This window comes from Cibotium barometz, chromosome 45, assembly GCF_041138505.1.
Source record: "Cibotium barometz isolate CiBa-2024 chromosome 45, ASM4113850v1, whole genome shotgun sequence".
Lineage (NCBI taxonomy): Eukaryota > Viridiplantae > Streptophyta > Polypodiopsida > Cyatheales > Cibotiaceae > Cibotium > Cibotium barometz.
This window is the reverse complement of record NC_141090.1, coordinates 1,038,570-1,056,551: the sequence shown is the minus strand read 5'-3', so window position 1 is coordinate 1,056,551 and position 17,982 is coordinate 1,038,570. Positions and strand designations below refer to the sequence as shown.

Genomic DNA, 17,982 nt, shown 5'->3' with positions numbered 1-17,982 from the left:
CTCTCCCATGGTCTATCTAGAATAGGTAAAGGCTGAAGTAACCCTGGTGTCTTTTGACGGTCAAACTTCACCTTCTGACAAACGATGCATTGCCTAACAAAAGCATCAACATCTCTTCTCAAGGTTGGCCAATAAAAGAAAGTCTCAACTGCTTTTACCGTGGCGTCAATACCTCTATGACCTGCATACGGTGGAGCATGACTTTCAATCATAACCTTGAGTCGTAATTGCCTGGTAACACACAATCTACCATGCATCAATAAAAACCCATCTCTGAGAGCATAATGATCATGCCGCTAACCGTCAGACATCTGATCATACAACCTTCCAAAGTCCTCATCATGGGCATACTGCTCTTTCATCTCATCAAGCTCATGATGATAAGCAAGTGAAACTGCTAAGACCTGTGACTTGCGTGACAAAGCATCTGCCATAACATTCTTTTTGCCTTCCACATGCACAATCTGGAAGTGGAACATAGACAAAAAGTTTGCCCATCGCATATGCTTCTCAAAAAGCTTAGTTTGCGTGAGGAAATAACACAAGGTCTGATGATCTGTCTGCACATTGAAATCAGCCCCAAGCAAATAGTGTTTCCATGTAGAAAGAGCATGAATTATAGCCAACGTCTCTTTCTCATAAACCTGTAAATGCTTCTCGGCATTCTACAATATTCGACTCTCATAGGCTATCACATGTCCTTCCTGCATGAGAACTGCCCAAATGCTATTTCCACATGCATCACACTGGACAACAAAAGCCTTTCGGAGGTCCGATAATACCAATACTGGATCCGAAGTAAGCTTTTCTTTAAGCTTTCTAAAGGCTGTAATTTCCTGATCAGTCCATCTAAATGGAGTTGCCTTCTTTGTTAAAGCATGAAGGGGCGAAGCAATTTCAACAAAATACCGTATGTACCGCCTGTAATAGGAACACAATCCCAAAAAGCTGCGTACATCATGCACGGTGCTCAAATCTGGCCAATTAAGAATTGCTTCCACCTTCGATGGATCCATATGGACTCCATGCTTAGACACAATATGCCCCAAGAAGTGTATCTCTTGCAAGAAGAACTCACTCTTCTTGCCATTAATGACCAGCCTATACTTCCGGAGTTCGTCAAACACAATGGCCAAATGCCTTCTAAGCTCCTCCTCAGTGTGTGAATGCACAATAATATCATCAAAGAATGTGCCCACAAACACTATATGAGGCCGGAAAATCCTGTCCATCATTCTGTTAAATGTGGCAAGTGCATTTGTCAAACCAAAGGACATAACCAAGAACTCATATAACCCAAAAGTGGTTCGAAATGCTGTCTTATGCACATCCTCGGGTCTAATACATATCTGATGATACCCGCTTTTCAAGTCTATCCGACTAAAGACTGTGGAGCCCTGTAAGCGGTCCAAAATGTCATCGATCCTCGGAATAGGGAATCGATTCTTGATGGTATTCTTGTTCAGCGCCCTGTAATCAATACACATACGCCAAGAACCATCTTTCTTTTGCACTAAGAGTACAGGTGAGCAAAAGGGTGATGAGCTAGGCTGGATCAACCCTTTATTCAACAATTCCTGCACTTGACTCATAATTTCTTCTTGTTGGGCTGCACTAACACGGTACGGCGATCTATTTGGTGGAGTACTACCCGGAATTAGATCAATGGCATGATCTTCTGGCCTTTCCGGAGAAAGTTCTCCTCGCAATGACTCGGAAAAACAATCTTGGAACTCACATAAGAAATCAGTCCTGTCCTTATCTAACGTAGACAATTTAGACTTAGACTCATCATCTATTGCATCCTTTACAAAAATCAAGTACGCGAAAAGATGCTTTTTCATTACTGATGAAATTGCCGAAGCTGATACAATAGGAACAGATTCCCCTTTAAGCTTTACATCCAAAACATGTTCTTTCCCTCTATGAGTCAAAGTAATCTTCCTATTGTATGTATCCAGGTTGCATGCCCCCAAACATGTTTCCTTGCATACCGGACTGCATACCACCATACATATTCCCTTGCATACCAGGCTGAAAATTAGCTCCAAAAGTCCCTGGAATACCCATGCCTCCCTGAGGATAACCCCCAGTCATGGATTGGAACACAGAGCCACCACCAAAATAACCTGGATGCATAGACTGTTGTGGAATGGATGGCTGTCCGAAAAAGGAACTCTGTGAGTTGGCACCAAAAGTATGTTGCATGTTCGGAAACTGTCCAAAAGATGGATCCTGTGGGAAGGCACCACTATTGCCCTGAGGTGGGTTCTTAGAACGCACTTTCTTCTTCTTCTTTTCAGGCTCAGAACGGGATCTCAATAATTCAACAAACTTCTCACTTTGAGTGAGCTGCATAAACACATCCATTACACCTACCAAACGATTTTTAAACTGAGCATCATCTTCCTCTTTACTAGGCATATCTTCTGGTTGTGTTACATCCTCATATTGTGCATCATCTGCAGCCTGTTCTCCTGCAAGAATATCCTCATATTCATTTCTCTCAAGAGAGGTCTCTTGCTCTTCCTCTTCATTATAAAAATATTCGTCTTGTGTCTCACATGTTGCTGAATTTTTCAGCAATGACTTTCCTCGAGTCAACCACGAGCTCACCCCCTTAAGAAATTTGATGATGGGTCCCGGCAACGGAACCTTGAAACCGGCCTCTGGTAGAAACCAAAGTGCGGTAGACTGGCAGTCACCCTTCCAATTGTAGTCCAATAAATAACAAAATTAACAAGAGCTAGAATGCTCCAAAACTGAAAGGAAATCGACACCTGTTGGCCCCAAAGCTTGGCGCCCCTTTCGATATTTCTTTATTCAAATTCAATGAAATGTATAACTGATTACAACAAAGCCAATCCAGGAGAGTAAACCTACATGTCCAATCTGGCAGCCCTCAAGACCTCTTAGCACAGAGGATTCACGCACAGATCTGTGTCCCACAAAAGCAACACACTGTGCTTCCCTCTAGTCAACCAAGACAATTCAGCAGGGCAGCCTTGAGCATACATCTGGCTGTTCCATGAACATGGTTTCAACTCAGTTCAAATACACATCCACTGTCCAATCTCTGTTTCCACCCTTCAAACTACCATACCCCTCCTCTCACAAGGGGCCAGATGAAACAACTCTGCAGCAGACACAAGCCAGTGGAAAGAAAGAAAGATTGACAAGTTCAGAGCTTACCAATTTCAATGCGTGGCAGAGGGACTGATCGTACCAATCTGTACTTGCAATAGACTGTCTGTACTTTTCTCTCTGCAGCCGCCTGACTGATGCACCAACTATACTTTGATAAAGCACCGCCTGCAGCTGAAGATGCACCGCCTGCAACTGTTCAGGACTGAACAGTACTGAAGCCGCCTGTACCTGTCCGTACATGTTTGTAGTACCCGACTGTACCAGTCCGTACAGGACTGTACTTGCAGTCGCCTGGACCTGTAGCCGCCTGCTGTCCGTACCCTGGTCACCTGCGCCGCCTGAACCAGTCGGTGCACAGCAGCCTGTACCTACTGTCGTACAGCAGCTGCCGCCAGTACCAACAGTATGGACTGTACGTGCTGTCCATACCTGCCAACGCTGCCTGAACCAGCCGCCAATAGGACTCCAGTCACCTGCTCTGCACGGTCCCGTAGTCACCAGGTCTGTACGGCCTGCAGCCACGTGGTCTGTACGGCCTGTTCTGCACGGTCTGTTCTATACGCAGCAAAAAACCAGCAGCCCACTTCTATGCAGCCAGTTGACAGAGATTCTCTTCTCCTCCACGCAGGTAACTTGCACTCCTCCAAAAGCAAGAGAGAGAGAGAAGAGAGAGGAGAGAGGCGTGTAACTCCCAAAGTGGAGTTGCCCCTTTCCCCAAAAATATCCTAGTGCCCCTTTCTAAAGTTTATCAACTTACTAAGGGTCACTTATGCCTAGGGGCCACCCAAGGTTAAAACATTAAAAATATTAATGTCCTTGGTCCCCCTTCACACTTGAGGATGTCCACCATATTTCTATTTGTCCGGGCACCCCAAATATGAATCATTTAATATTTATCTTGCTCACCAACCACCATACCCACACTTGTGCTGTTCCACTTTCACAGGGTCATGACAAATGCTCAAGCATAGCACGGGCCATCTCCATAATGGTCCTATTCTTCCTCTTGGCAACTCCATTCTGTGATGGAGTATATGACGTAGTAAGCTGTCTCCGAATGCCATGTGTCTTGCAATATTGCTGAAACTCCTGGGATGTGAACTTACCCCCTCCATCGGTCCTGAGAGCCTTGACCGAGTGACCGGTCTCTTTTTCCACCTCAGCTTTCCAATCACAGAAGTGATGAAAAGTCTCATCCTTGATCTTCAGAAAGAAAACCCAAGTATATCTGGTAAAATCATCCACCATCACGAGCATGTACAACGCCTTACTCAAAGACGCGGTACTCATAGGACCACATAAGTCTGCATGAATGAGAGCAAGTGATGTCAAAGATCTGTGTGGTCGCATCCTTCGGAAAGGTAGCTCGGTGTTGATTCTCCTGTAAACAAGAGGAACAAGCAGAAGACGGAGCCTTGATGGTCGGTAATCCCTCAACCAATCCATCCTTCAAAGCTCGTTGCAGAAGCTGATAGCTCAAATGGCCAAACCGAGCATGCCAAAGAGCAGAAGAAGCACCAGAAGAAAGCAAAGCAGTCGGCTTGTAGAGACCACTATCTTGGACTCCCTGAGCCAAGATGCTACCAGTCGCCTTATCACGAATGGTAATCTCATAACGAGAAAAGATCACCTCCGCACCCTGAGCTGTAAGAGCACTCACTGACAAAAGGTTAAAAGCCAAATCTGGAATATACTTGTGACCCTTCTTGCCACAATAATGACATTCAATGTCCTTATTCTTTGAAGATTTGTTGTCTTTATCCTTGTCGGAGTCCTTGGAGTTCTTGTCAGAACCCCCTTTTCCTTTCTTTTGTTGAGTCTTTCCTTTATCTCGTGCTGCCAAAGCTCCATCAAGGCCACCAAAAGTGCCAGTCCACTCCTCAAAGCGGGACTCAATCTGCATAATGGAGGGGAGAACTTCCTCCCAAGTAATTGGAACAAGACGAGGAGAAGAAACCAAAGACTGAAAGTATGCATCAAACCTCTCTGGAAGTTTGGAGAGCAGCCGAATAGCCATATTCTCTGTGGAGATGTCCTTGCCACAAACAACAAGCTCGTCCCGGAGATCTTTCATCTTCGAGATGAAAGCAGATAAAGATGGAATTGAGAAACTGATAAGTTCATAAGTTGCTTTTCCAACGCCAAAATCTGACCCGGAGACTTAATCTCATAGAGATCTGCAAAAGCCTTCCAAACTTCATGTGCAGCATCTGCTGTACGCACATGAGAGAGAACAGCATCCTGACAGTTCAACATCAGGAAGGAGAAAACGCGTCGATCATTCGACTGCCAAATATCAATATGTGCCTGAGTCGCACCACCGGAAGCAAGGGTGGGAGGGGTGGCATTGGCCGGTGTAACAAGCCAATCCCAGAGATCCATGCTACGCAAGGCCGATTTCACCTTCACCTTCCATAGGGTGTAGTTGGAACCATCCAACTTGGCAGACTCAGCAAACATATGAAGAGAAGTCGGTGCAACCATCACAAAAGCTTGGGCTCAATCTCAAAAAAAAAATGCACAAACTTTGAAGAAGAAGTGTCCTCCACAAGTACCAAGAGTGCCACCAAAGCTTGCAACACCACAAGCCCCCTCTGCAAAGGGAAAGGGCCACTAGAGAAGAAAACGCAGCAAAGAAAGGCTGCTGTCCTGTAGAAAACAGGCCGCCTATTGTCCAATCTCCAAGTGGGAAAGAAAACGCTGGTCAACAAGTACCTGATAGCTGGTTTGATGAAGCCAATCTGAAGGAAAAGCGACCAGCAGGGTGCTGTCCAGAAAACGCAGCAGCAAAGGCTATGGATCTGGAAGAAAAACGCAGAGGAGAAGGTGTAGAAAACAGGGCTGAATCAGGGGCAGCAAAGAGGTTGCGAAACTGGGAGCGATGATACCATGAAAGAGCGCACAAAGCGGAAGCAGAGTGGCACTAGAATGTGCTGAACAGAGAGTGCAAGAGAGAGAGAGAGATATGGAGCAAACTATGCTGAATATACTGAAGCAAAACAGTCCCAAGCAAGAGACTCTGATAGTCTCATAAGTGAGAGAGCAAAATATGTACAAGACTGAATGAAACAAGAGAGGCCAGCACCCACTATTTATAGTGAGGGAATGCTGGCCGACTGGAGATGATAAACAGGCCGACTGGAGCTAATGGACATGGCCGACTGGTAAATGCCAGAAAGGCTGGGAAAAATCCTAGAAAAATAGTAAAAAAGGGGTGGCCAGCCCACAAGCAAGGGCCATGCAAAAGGGGACCAAATGGGCACCATAAAAGAGCAGAATCTGGGGATGAATGTGCTAACACTACCACCCGTAGGCGCCCATGTAGCTCTCGCCTGAAGAGTACCACTATACCTCTAGATCCTCTTGATGTGCTTTGCCGTGTGGTCCCCCTGTGTGTAGACTCCCATTGATAACCCTCTACTTTGGGTAGCCCCCTCTCTGGGCTCTGGTGTGTCCTTGTAAGTAGTATGATGTCCCGTCCCTCCATGACCTCCTCCATCCTCCCAGGATGTGTCCAAAGTGCTCCATTGCAGTTCCAAACTGCTATGTGTGTCTGTGAATCTGGATCCTCCAAAGCCGATGTTCCATAGGCCGCCTAGCGCTAATCGGTGGCCTTGCCATCGATGATGACACGACCATCGCGATAGAATGCTCCTCTTTCCGGGCCTGTAGTACTACTCAAGAGGGATGATGAGTCACCAACGGTGGACTTATTTTAACATGCTGAGACTACCAAAGTGGATATAAGGCAACCTTACCCACATAGAATGAGACAGTTGACACCAAGCAAGAAGATAATGTTTTCAACATTTGTAGAGAATTTCACACATTCTTCAAAAAACTTGGATGAGTACTTCACTACTCTCAAGCCAAACACTTCAGCAAATACTATTCAGGTATCATCGAGAGAATTTCTGCTTGAACCTCCAGATTCTTCTACACCGCAACATAACCAAGTCAACTTCAAGCCCAACATTTGGAAGCCAATAAAGATGAAGACATTAAAGAAAGATACCACACAACTTGAGATTTAGCATTTAAAGCATGGCGACAAGACAATAGAGAAATATTTCTCAGTGTAAGCTTCACCACAAGCATAAATGGTCTAATGACAAAGAACTCGCCTTCGACATGCAAAAATGATAAAGATCTTCAACAACAATCACCAATAATTCCAAAACTTTTCAACGTTAGAAGTCACTTCTTTAGCCGGAGTCTTTTTTCAAGTGAGAGGGAATGTCATGATTGTGACTCTCTCTCTCTCTCTTAATCTTTCATTAATCCCTCATTAATTGTAAGAACACCAGTGAAGGAATGTACCTTGTCACACATGGGACATGTCTCATTCAAAAAACATAACTATTCATTCAAGAGTCACACCTTTTCGTCAGGCATGTGCCTGTTCATTTGTAACTTTCCAGGCCCTATTTAAAAAGGCCATGTGTCTCAATGCAAAAAACACAGCTTTCTGCTCTTTTGTGGTGTTTTAGGCTTAACAGAGGAGAGCTATAGAGGACGATGGACCTCCACGGTGTATGTGCAAAAGAGAGAGGGAGTGTCTGAAGTAACAAGCTAAAATAAGATGATTACATAGTACAATGTGATGCTTGTATTAATTGATTTGAAGTTTCCAAGGTACAATGCTTTTATAGGCAAAATGCCATATCTTTCTCAACACTCTACTCACTAGGGTAGTGACACTTGGCTATACCTAGTGACATCACCGCTTACACACACAAACACTTAAGTGGCTATAAGTCCTTGTTCACACACACTTGCACACATTCACCTTTAAGATGTGTTCGCACACACACACGCACACACTCATATAGGGAGTGTTCACACATGAAGCTCCATATATCCAACAAACCCCCCTATGGAGTGAAGGTGGAGATGCTAGGATGGCTTTCAATAGTCCCTCCTAGTTAGAAAACACGATATGTTCCCCACAACTCGCTCAGAAGCTCATGAACATGGTTGAGAGGCTAATAAGCATGGCTTAGAGGTTCATGTAGCATGGCTCAATGCGAAAGACTCAAAAGTCATATCTTGCTTAGAGAGACAAAAAACAACATACATCAGCACAACAAAGCAAAAACCCCCCTGTTTCTAAGTAGGGATGAGAGAACGAGGAGCCTTTTATAAAAATAAGGCTTACAAAAACCACACACAAGATTATTTATCATATTTTGGGGGACACCCCAAGCACAAAACCCTTTGACTCTTACAAAGTAGAGAAACTAAAAAATCCAATCAAAATCTTCCTCTTTAAGAGAGAGATTGTCCATCACACTAGTAGCTGCATGCTCCACTGTTGTGGATGCCTTTGCTTCCTCTTCTTCTTCTTCTACCACTAAGTTTGCAGGCACCTTTTTTTGTACCTTAGCCATCTTCTTGAAGCATTGGTCTTTTGTGTGTCCGAGCTTCTTGCAGAAGTTACATTTGATAGCCCTTTTGCCTTTTCCTTTTATGCACATGGTTTTGTCAAGGTCAAATGCTATGTCTTGTCGTTCTTTTAGACAATGATCTTCATCTATCAAAGCTGCAATCATGTCATCAAAAAAAGTCTTATCTATTCATCCTAAGATAGGTTAGGATGTCAGCATATTTTGTCAAATCTTCAATGCTGGACAAGAGGACACCTTTCTTGTCGTCTTCATCTGGCTCGGCATTTAGGCTAGCTAATTGTTGAATGAGAGAGTCCAAATTGTTTAAGTGTTCTCCCAGATTAATAGTTTCACTCATTTTTTAGCAAAAGAACCTTTGCATGAGAAAAACCTTGGAATTGTTAATTCTATTGCCAAACATGTTTTCAAGCTTGTCCTGTACCTCTTTTGCAGTCTTGTCCACACGATGAATCAGACTATCTACAAGACCAAGGCCAACAATCTGTGCCAGTGCCTTATCATTTCGGTCTTGCCAAACCGCACCTTGAATGCTTTCAGGTTTTTCTTCGGTGCTGTTGACCATGTTCCAAACACCATCACACATGAGAACTAGACGAATCTTTTTTTGCCAGGTAGAGAAGTTAGGTCCCAAGAACTTTTCGAAAACAACATTGCTTTTATTAGGATCCATGGTATATGTAGAGGCTAAGAAGGAAAGTAATTAATGGGGACTGAAGTCAAGCTATAGAGGAGGAAACACCGAGTAGGCAGAGAGAAGGCAGCGAAGAGTGCAATAGGAGGTGGCTCAGCTCAAAGCACTGGCGGTGGCCTCAGCATCAGCAATAGAAGGGGCAACAACAGGAGACGAGTGGAGCAGACAAGGCAGAGGAGAAGAGCTAGTGTCTCATCTCGGTGCAGCAGCAGCAACACGGGCCAAAGGAGACGGCCAGCCAGGTGGCAGCGAGTGGCAACGTTGCAGAGGAGTGGTAGAGAACAACGAAAATGCCTGCGGTTGTGGTCCTCTAGACACTCGCACCACCTGGAAAAGTCGGCAAAGATGGCGGCGCCACCAGGGGGATAGGCTGAGGTGGTGCGCCCAGCACTAGTGCCACCTGAAAAAGCTGACGGCAAGGGCGCCTTCAGGCGACGGACACTGCTTTGATACCATTTGTGGTGTTTTAGGGTTGATAGAGGAGAGCTATGGAGGATGATGGATCTCCATGGTGTATCTGTAGAAGAGAGAGGAAGTGTGTGAAGTTCCAAGCTGAAATCAGATGATTGCACAGTACAATGTGATGCTTGTATTGATTGATTTGAAGTTTACTACAAGGTACAATACTTTTATAGGCAAAATGCCATATCTTTCTCAACACTCTACTCATTGGGGTAGTGACACTTTGTCATGTGCACAGTGTGTATCTACCGTGTGCTACACGCACGCAAGACTAGTTTCGAGGCTTGGGGAAGCTTGTAGCTAGGCAGGCTGATTGACGAGCTGAGTTGGGGATAAACTAACGGGCGGGCACCCAAGTATGGACGAGCGGGCCCCCAAGTGTGGACACCCGATCACCGGCCAAGAGCCTATAAAAGGGTGGCCAAGGTTAGTTATTGGGATATAGAGAGTCTCGCAAGTTTGTGAGAGCTCTATGGTCTTGGAGCCTGGATCTAGTGCAGACGTGCACCTGCTTTATGCAGCCGAGGCCGGCAGCAATCTCGAGGCCTGCGAGGGCAGCTTCGTGGTGGTGTCACGTGCAGAGTGTGTATCTACCGTGTGCTACACGCAGGCAAGACTAGTTTCGAGGCTTGGGGAAGCTTGGAGCTAGGCAGGCTGATTGACGAGCTGAGTTAGGGATAAACTAACGGGTGGGCACCCAAGTATGGACGGGCGGGCATCCAAGTGTGGACGCCCGATGATCGGCCAAGAGCCTATAAAAGGGTGGCCAAGGTTAGTTATTGGGATATATAGAGTCTCGCGAGTTTGTGAGAGCTCTATGGTCTTGGAGCCTGGATCTAGTGCAGACGTGCACCTGCTTTATGCAGCCGAGGCCGGCAGCAATCTCGAGGCCCGCGAGGGCAGCTTCGTGGCGGTATGGGACGTCGCGAGGAGGAGATTGGTCGGTATGTCATCCTAGTTAGCTCAGCTCGTGGCTCGGTGGGGACAGCCAAGACTGTGGGTTCGCCCACGGCTGTCATGGTTGGGAGGTGAGTCAGGGCTGCACCCCCTTGTTGTTTGTTTATTCGTTTGTTTGCAGGATTCGAGTCGCGTACCAAGAACAATCACGAGGAGATCCGTGGGGTTTTGACACACTTGGCTATACCTAGTGACATCACTGCTTACACACACAAACACTTAAGTGGCTATAAGCACTTCCTCACACACACTTGCACACATTCACCTTTAAGGGGTGTTCACACACACACACACTCTCATAGGGAGTGTTCACACACTCTAAGCTCCGAATATCTAGCATCTTTGCCTCATGTTTACTCAAGTATATAAGTATTAAGATCTTTAATTATGTTTAATAATGTTTAATTAAGCATCGGAGCTGTGAGCATCCCCCCGTGGACTTCTGCTGCTTACGTCCCCCTCTCGCTACTGACTGCTCTCGCCCATTGCTTGCCTGTACCCCCTCCTCTCGTCTATGCACTCTCCCCCCCCCCCTCCTCGACTGCGCTACCTCCTCCTGCCTACGCGCCTCTTCCCCCCCTCCTTCCTCACCCGCCCTCTCCGGTGGATCTCTCACAGCAGCTTCCATCTACATCTTCCCCGCCTCCCCACCCCCTCCGCCAACGGAGTCCATCACGATCATTTGGCTCGACATCATTCATACCCTGAGCGGTCAGTGGGGGAAGTTGCAGGGTGGCTCTAACCGCATGCGAAAGCGGCGGGAAGCTTTCTTGAGGCTTTGGCGGCCTGGCCCTTTTCTAACAGATAGAGGTGGTGATCCCACTTGGCATTACAGACCACCTGTGTGGTTATTCACTCCCCCTCCCCCTCCCCCTTTATGAGATAGCCTTCTCCTCATAGAGCGGCCAGCCAGAGGAGAAGTGCATCTTTCTCCACCCCTTTTTGATTCTTTGATTCCCGCCCCGTACATGGAGGCGAGTTTGTATCTAGCCCTTCATGGTTGTATTTAGCCCTTCGAGCCTAGTTTTTTGTTAACTAATAGAATGATATTTTCCCCGGAAAAGAAAAATGTTTAATTAAGCTAGAAGCTTAACAGGACAGGACCTAGCCTTCTCTCTTATCACAGTATCATTACAGCCCCATTATCAGCAGCCCCAGCTGGGAGGAGGCCAACAGGCCCCTATCATAGGTGGGAGATCATCAGCAGCATAGCAGCATGGCACATTTGGCATGCTCACTGCAACAAGGCCATGGACGGGACTACCACGCCACCTGCTGAGTCCATCAGGAGCATGTGGACGGACATCATATGCACCCTCCATTGCCAGTGGGAGAAAAGCACTGAAAGGCTTGCTGCGGATTTGGAGCAGCCGTCCTTTCCTCAGGGTAAGAGACAACAAGGTTACTTGGCATGCCAAAGCCTCCTGTTTGGTTGTTCAACCCTCCCCCCCATTGTATGAGATAGCCTTCCTCCGAGAGCAGAGGAAGAGCAGCTCTCTGTCCCCTGTTGTTTTTCTTTCCCCCATTATTTAGACTGGTTCATGTACTTGGCAGATTCAGCTGCATTTTTGGTATCTTTTGTTTGGGAAAAAAAAAAGGCTTTTGTGGACATCTAACATGGTTAGAAAGGGTAGCCTCGTGAAGAAGCACAAGCACACAGCAACCTTGTTGAGGCAAGGACTTGGCACAGCCATCTCGTTATATTTCTGTCCCAAGCCTGGGGCTTACAAGTAGGGCAAGAAGAGAAAACAGAACTGATGAAAAAATAGCATGTGATCCATGCTTCTTTCTTGTGAGACAGGAAACTGAAGAGAAATTATGTTCACATCCAGACCACAAGGTTTTGAAAATTAAACAACAAAAGCAATACATCAGCATATGGACCAAGTCCAATTCCACATATGCTTGAAAATCACTTAGATCAAACCATGGCGAAACTCACCCCCTCTCTGCAGCATAGAGAACAGAGGTAATCGTTTTGGCTGGCACCAAGGGATGAGCAATCGAGACACAAAACCTGCAACAACACAGTCAACTCTATAATAATGCACATCGGTCAAATATATATGGTCACGATCCTTTCAAAAAACTGAATAAAAAAGAGTGTAAGAGAGCAGATTGTACGTTATCAATTTTTGCCAGTTGTTCTTATCAGTCAGCAACCAATCATTCTGTTTCTTTAGCAGGCATAGGGATAAAGCCAATATATTCATGAAATTAAGCAACACTCACGGATCTCCACGCTGAATACGACATATCTCACAGAAAAACTGCATAGGGATTTCAGGTTTCATGTCCTTCTCTTCTGGAATGATAACACAGTTAACATGCTGCCATACCAAACAATTGGGATCTTTACACTGCAACCAAGCCCAAAACTTAACATTACAACCAAAGAGTCACATATCCTGGATGCTGGTATTAGTAGCCTTCATGGGTATATTCTAAAATGCTTAACACACATGAAACCAACAGTCTTGCGAATCTAATTATATATCAAAACACTTTTAACCCAAATATGACTTTGGTTGAAGATTGAAAATGATGAGCCCGGGTGCACATGCGCGCACACGTGTTGCAACTTGTGAAAGCGACAAGTAGAGTAGAGAAATTTTACCTGTATCATGGTACCTGAATCCATTGGATTGCCACAAGGGCAACGGGCCTTGGAATCTCCACCATTTGGCACCTCATCTTGCTCACTTGATCGCGCCAGACTATTAGAGGTAACTGGGGCATTTCCAACCAGTGCCGCTAAGTCAGGGGTACTGAATCGACTCATTCTGTCAATAGGACACCGCATGTTACCACTAAACATGTAAAAGCAATCACTTTATAGAACAAGATTTTCCTGCATTTAAAACTGGGAACTGTTTCCAGTCTCACTTCCAAAACAACAGAGACCTTTAAAAAAGCATCTGCCCCCTGACTTACAACAACAGATCTCTACCTTCTCCTTCACACTTTCCCACTCAAAATAGTTCAGGCTTCACCACAGCAAGGAGCACTAAGTTTTTTGTTTCCCTATCCAAACAGCAGCAGAGAAAATCACAGATCTCTACCCTCCTTCACACTTTTCCACTCAAAATAGTTCAGGCCTCACCACAGCAAGAAGCACTAAGTTTTTTGTTTCCCTATCCAAACAGCGGCAGAGAAAATCCAAATTTTGAGTGATATACAATATATTGATACCAAAAGAAGAAAAAAAGACTAACATCTACAAAAGTCCCGAAGTGTCTAGGAAACCATAAGGTATTATATATGTTACGTAAATTAAAAAAAATGTCAAAATCAAGACATGGAATAAAATAAACTAAGCTTACCGAACATGTACTACATGAACCATGCATAAAGTGGGAGTCTTCTTTCAGCCCTAAACACTACTGGCAACATGCTGATGCAAAATGCAGATATAGAGAGAGAGAGAGATATGCTGGAAATTCAGTATATTACTATAGTACAAAAAGATACTCTTACACACAGCCCTAGGCTGCCTTGAATAAAAGGTGAATAACACCATGGGACTCCTACTGACCCAAACCCCTAGAGGGTTGAATGGCTAGAACAATGAGCATGAGTGCCTATTTATAGGTCTTTGATCCTTTGGAGAGCTGGCCGACCAGCAGTTGGCCAGCAGCCTTGGCATAAATACAAAAATGCAAGCCCCTTTATCAGCCACCTTGTCTTTCTTGATGCGCTCCAGCCCCTTGGCTCTCTGGAATCAGCCGACAGCCCTCTCGAACCAGCCGACAGCATCCTCCTCCATGATCCCCATGCCCTGCTCCAAGTCCACCACAGATTCTGCACCTGAGGCTCCTAAATTCTAGTTCTACTCATCTTTTACTGGCTGCCCCCTTCTGGATTAGCCCTGAGAAAGTACATGGCATTGATCATGCACATGACAGCTCCTATCTTTGTACTCAGTGTCTTAGCATCTTCTTGAGGAGTACCTTTCTCCCCCCACCCTGTAACCCATACATGTATGGCTCTGGCTTGCCGTTTAGCCTCTTCTTCGAGGGTGCGTTCATCACCTCCACTTTATTGTCAAGCATTCCCTTGTGCTTTTTGACCACATCAATCCACTTAGCATTTTCTTAAACTAGAAATGAAACAAGAACAAATGAAAGACAAAGAGTTACCTTGAGATGAGTGTAGACAAGACACAAGATTGATACTTTCATTGATGTGACACCTACAATATATAGGTGAGAAGTACAAGATTGAGTAGACTGACTTATGGGATAAATGTAGAGGTGCCACATGGCACTAGACTCAAGACACAAAGACTCAACTGAAACTAGACTAGAGAAATAGTACACCTAGTGTGCACTTATTTCCAACACCCTCCTTAAGTGGACACTAGGAGGAAGCCAAAAAGACAAGACTATGACATGACAAAAGATAAGACCAAGACAGAGAGACTAGACAAGGATTGAGAGACAGGCTAGAAGACAAGATGGACAATACTAGAAGACAGATATAAAGACTGATAGACTGAGAGACAAGACATGAGAGACAAAAGATCCTAAGACACCCCTCCTCAAGTGATATCCTCATATGGGTCCACAAGGATAGGGACAAGATGGATCTTAAAACAAGACACATTCAGATAGATAGACAGACAACAGATAGACAGACAGACAAGACTAGATAGACAGAAGACTGACTGTAGACAAACAGATGGACCTTGAAGACATCCCCTCCTCAAGGGCAATCTCTGCCTCTTGGGTAGGGACAAGAGAGAGGTCAAAAAGCATAATGAGTAAGACACTAGAACCCCTTGACCTACATCATCGGTGGTCAAAGTGGTAGACAAGAAAGGTGAAGTAATCAGAAAGCCCATTCCTCATCATGTGAGGAATGAACAGCAAGATCTGCTGATGTAGATGCTGCAGCAACATGGGCTGAGGTAGATGCAGGGGCTGATGTAGAGGTTTTAGAGTAGCAGTCCTTCTCCCGGTGATTATCACGGCCACAAATGGTGCATGGATGAGCCTTGAAGCAGTCCTTCTCCATATGATTAGTTTTTCCACAATGGGTGCAAGGCTTTCTTACCTTAGAACCTCCTTTCTTTGCTAAAAATGCAGTGTCAGTTACCTTTTGTTGTTTTGTTCTTTCCTCTTCTTGGAGAGCATTGATGATACCTTCAAGAGTAGGATTATTGTGATACTTGAAGGTAGTGACAAGAGTAGCATAGGTGTCAGGTAAGCTTTTGAGAAGCACAGCAATAGCAATATCTTCGGAGATGGGGGACTTCACTGATGCAAGCTGAACCATAAGACTGCGAAAATAATTGACATGAGAGGCTATAGTAGCTCCCTCCTGCATATATAGATCAAAGAATGAGATCATAAGTGCAATCTTAGAATTTTTAGAGCGGGGTCCAAAAAGGGTATCCAAAGTGATCCATGCTCGAGAAGCAGACTGTATGTCGGAGATGTGATGAATGTAATCATCTCCAAGACCGAGCAAGATGATAGCATAGGCTTTGTCATTCTTGGCAGTGGGAGCATAAGTGATAACTTGCTCAATGTCGGAATCTTCGGGAGCAGCAGGATGATGAACGTCCCAAAGACTTTCTTTCATAAGATGGCACTTGATTTTGATTTGCCAAGTATGAAAGTTGGACCCATTGAATTTGTCGATAGACATGAGAGAATGAGTAGAAGAGGCCATGTGGGAAGGTCTTACCTCTTGCTAAAATGCAAGGGCAGTGTCTATTCCCTTACAAGATTGCAGAAATGAATGAAAGAAGAGATCCAAACTGTTTTTAGAAGCCGGCTCTCTCACCACTTGTCAAGGCCATAGCATTTGACAGCCCATCGAAGCATGAGGAACTAGCAGTTTGCAGATATGAGGATAAGAAAAGGACTAACCAGCAAACTGATGGAGACAATGCACAGTACCTTGTAGACTCTTCAAGAGGAAGCAATGGCAGAACTGAATGCAGCAAAATAGCTCGTTTAGGAGGACAGTCGATCTGCAGCTTCCTTGAGATGATACGCACCCTTGAGTTGATGAAGAAGGCAGCCAAAGAAGAGCTACAACAGTACGGCGGGCAGCAGCAGCTACTGAAATCAGGCCGGCGCAGGGCGGACAGCAAAAAAAAAACTGGCGGACAGAAGATTCAGGTCGGCGCAGGGTGGACAGAATGTGAATAGGCTGTTCAGGTCGGCGCAGCCTGTGCAGAATGTGAATAGGCTGGTCCTACAGGCTGAGTGCAGCTAGGGAGATGGTGGCCTGAAGCTTTGGCAGGCAATACAAGGCAGAAGCAGCCTGCTCTGATACCATGTTGAAAATATGAAAGCAAGAGCAAAACTAGAAATGAAACAAGAACAAATGAAAGACAAAGAGTTACCTTGAGATGAGTGTAGACAAGACACAAGATTGATACTTTCATTGATGTGACACCTACAATATATAGGTGAGAAGTACAAGATTGAGTAGACTGACTTATGGGATAAATGTAGAGGTGCCACATGGCACTAGACTCAAGACACAAAGACTCAACTGAAACTAGACTAGAGAAATAGTACACCTAGTGTGCACTTATTTCCAACAGCTCCTGTATTTTTAGTTCGTTTATTTCCTCCTGCATTTGAGGTGCTGCAGCCATGCCTTGTCCCTCATTTTGCTGGTCTAACTTTTCCTTGCATGCATTCACTTCTACCCTTAATTCCAAGATCATACTGTCTTTCTTTGCAATCATTGCATGCATTTCCTCTTGCAATTCTTTTCTGATTTCAGCCTGCATGAAAGTTTGTGCAACCTGCAGTTCCGCCCGTACTTGGGCTTGCATGTCGCCCTTCATCTTTGCATACATGTCTGCATACGTTTCAGCCAACAAGCATGTGTTTCTTGCTGCATTTCTTGCTTAACTTCCTCACGCAGGAGGCGTATCTCTATCCTGACCAATCTGTGTATCTCATCATACATTGCTTCATCGATTCTCTTGGATGTCTTCCCCAGTCGCTTTGACCCCGGGGAGAGTGTCCATTCCCTACCTTTTCTCACATAAAACTTCTTAACAGAAGGGGACTTTACCGGTGTATGAAATGCAGCATCGGCGGCTCCTCCGAGTTCAGCGACAATCTCCTCTTCGTCCATGTTGAACTGAAGGGGTCCCCTTTCTAGTACTGATTCTGGTCCTCAGCTGGTGGCCCCCATAGGTGGCCAGCTGCAAGTGGGGAGGCAGGTACAAGCGACAAGAAGAGGAGAGAGGAAGCGCAGGGTGGACAGCAAAGAGAGAGAAAGGAAGAGGGGGCAGCAAAGAGAGAGGAGGCGCAGGTTCGAAGAGAGAGGCGGCACAGGTTCAAA

At 45.4% G+C, this 17,982-nt stretch overlaps 1 protein-coding gene across 6 annotated transcripts in view; it reads right to left on the bottom strand.

The window, feature by feature from the left end:
- LOC147612302 (E3 SUMO-protein ligase SIZ1-like) overlaps window positions 1-17,982 on the bottom strand; it is a 62,676-nt gene that overhangs the window by 21,630 nt on the left and 23,064 nt on the right. For 2 of the 6 annotated variants that reach the window (XM_086782910.1, XM_086782911.1), the window contains exons 5-7: window positions 13,283-13,448; window positions 12,898-13,025; window positions 12,608-12,682 (exon numbers count right to left, since the gene is read on the bottom strand). In XM_086782910.1, the coding sequence (XP_086639036.1) occupies window positions 12,608-12,682; window positions 12,898-13,025; window positions 13,283-13,448 (369 nt within the window). Of the gene's footprint in view, window positions 1-12,607; window positions 12,683-12,789; window positions 13,026-13,282; window positions 13,449-17,982 lie in introns of all 6 variants that reach the window. The other 4 variants (XM_086782915.1, XM_086782916.1, XM_086782913.1 and 1 more) reach the window with 2 other exon arrangements.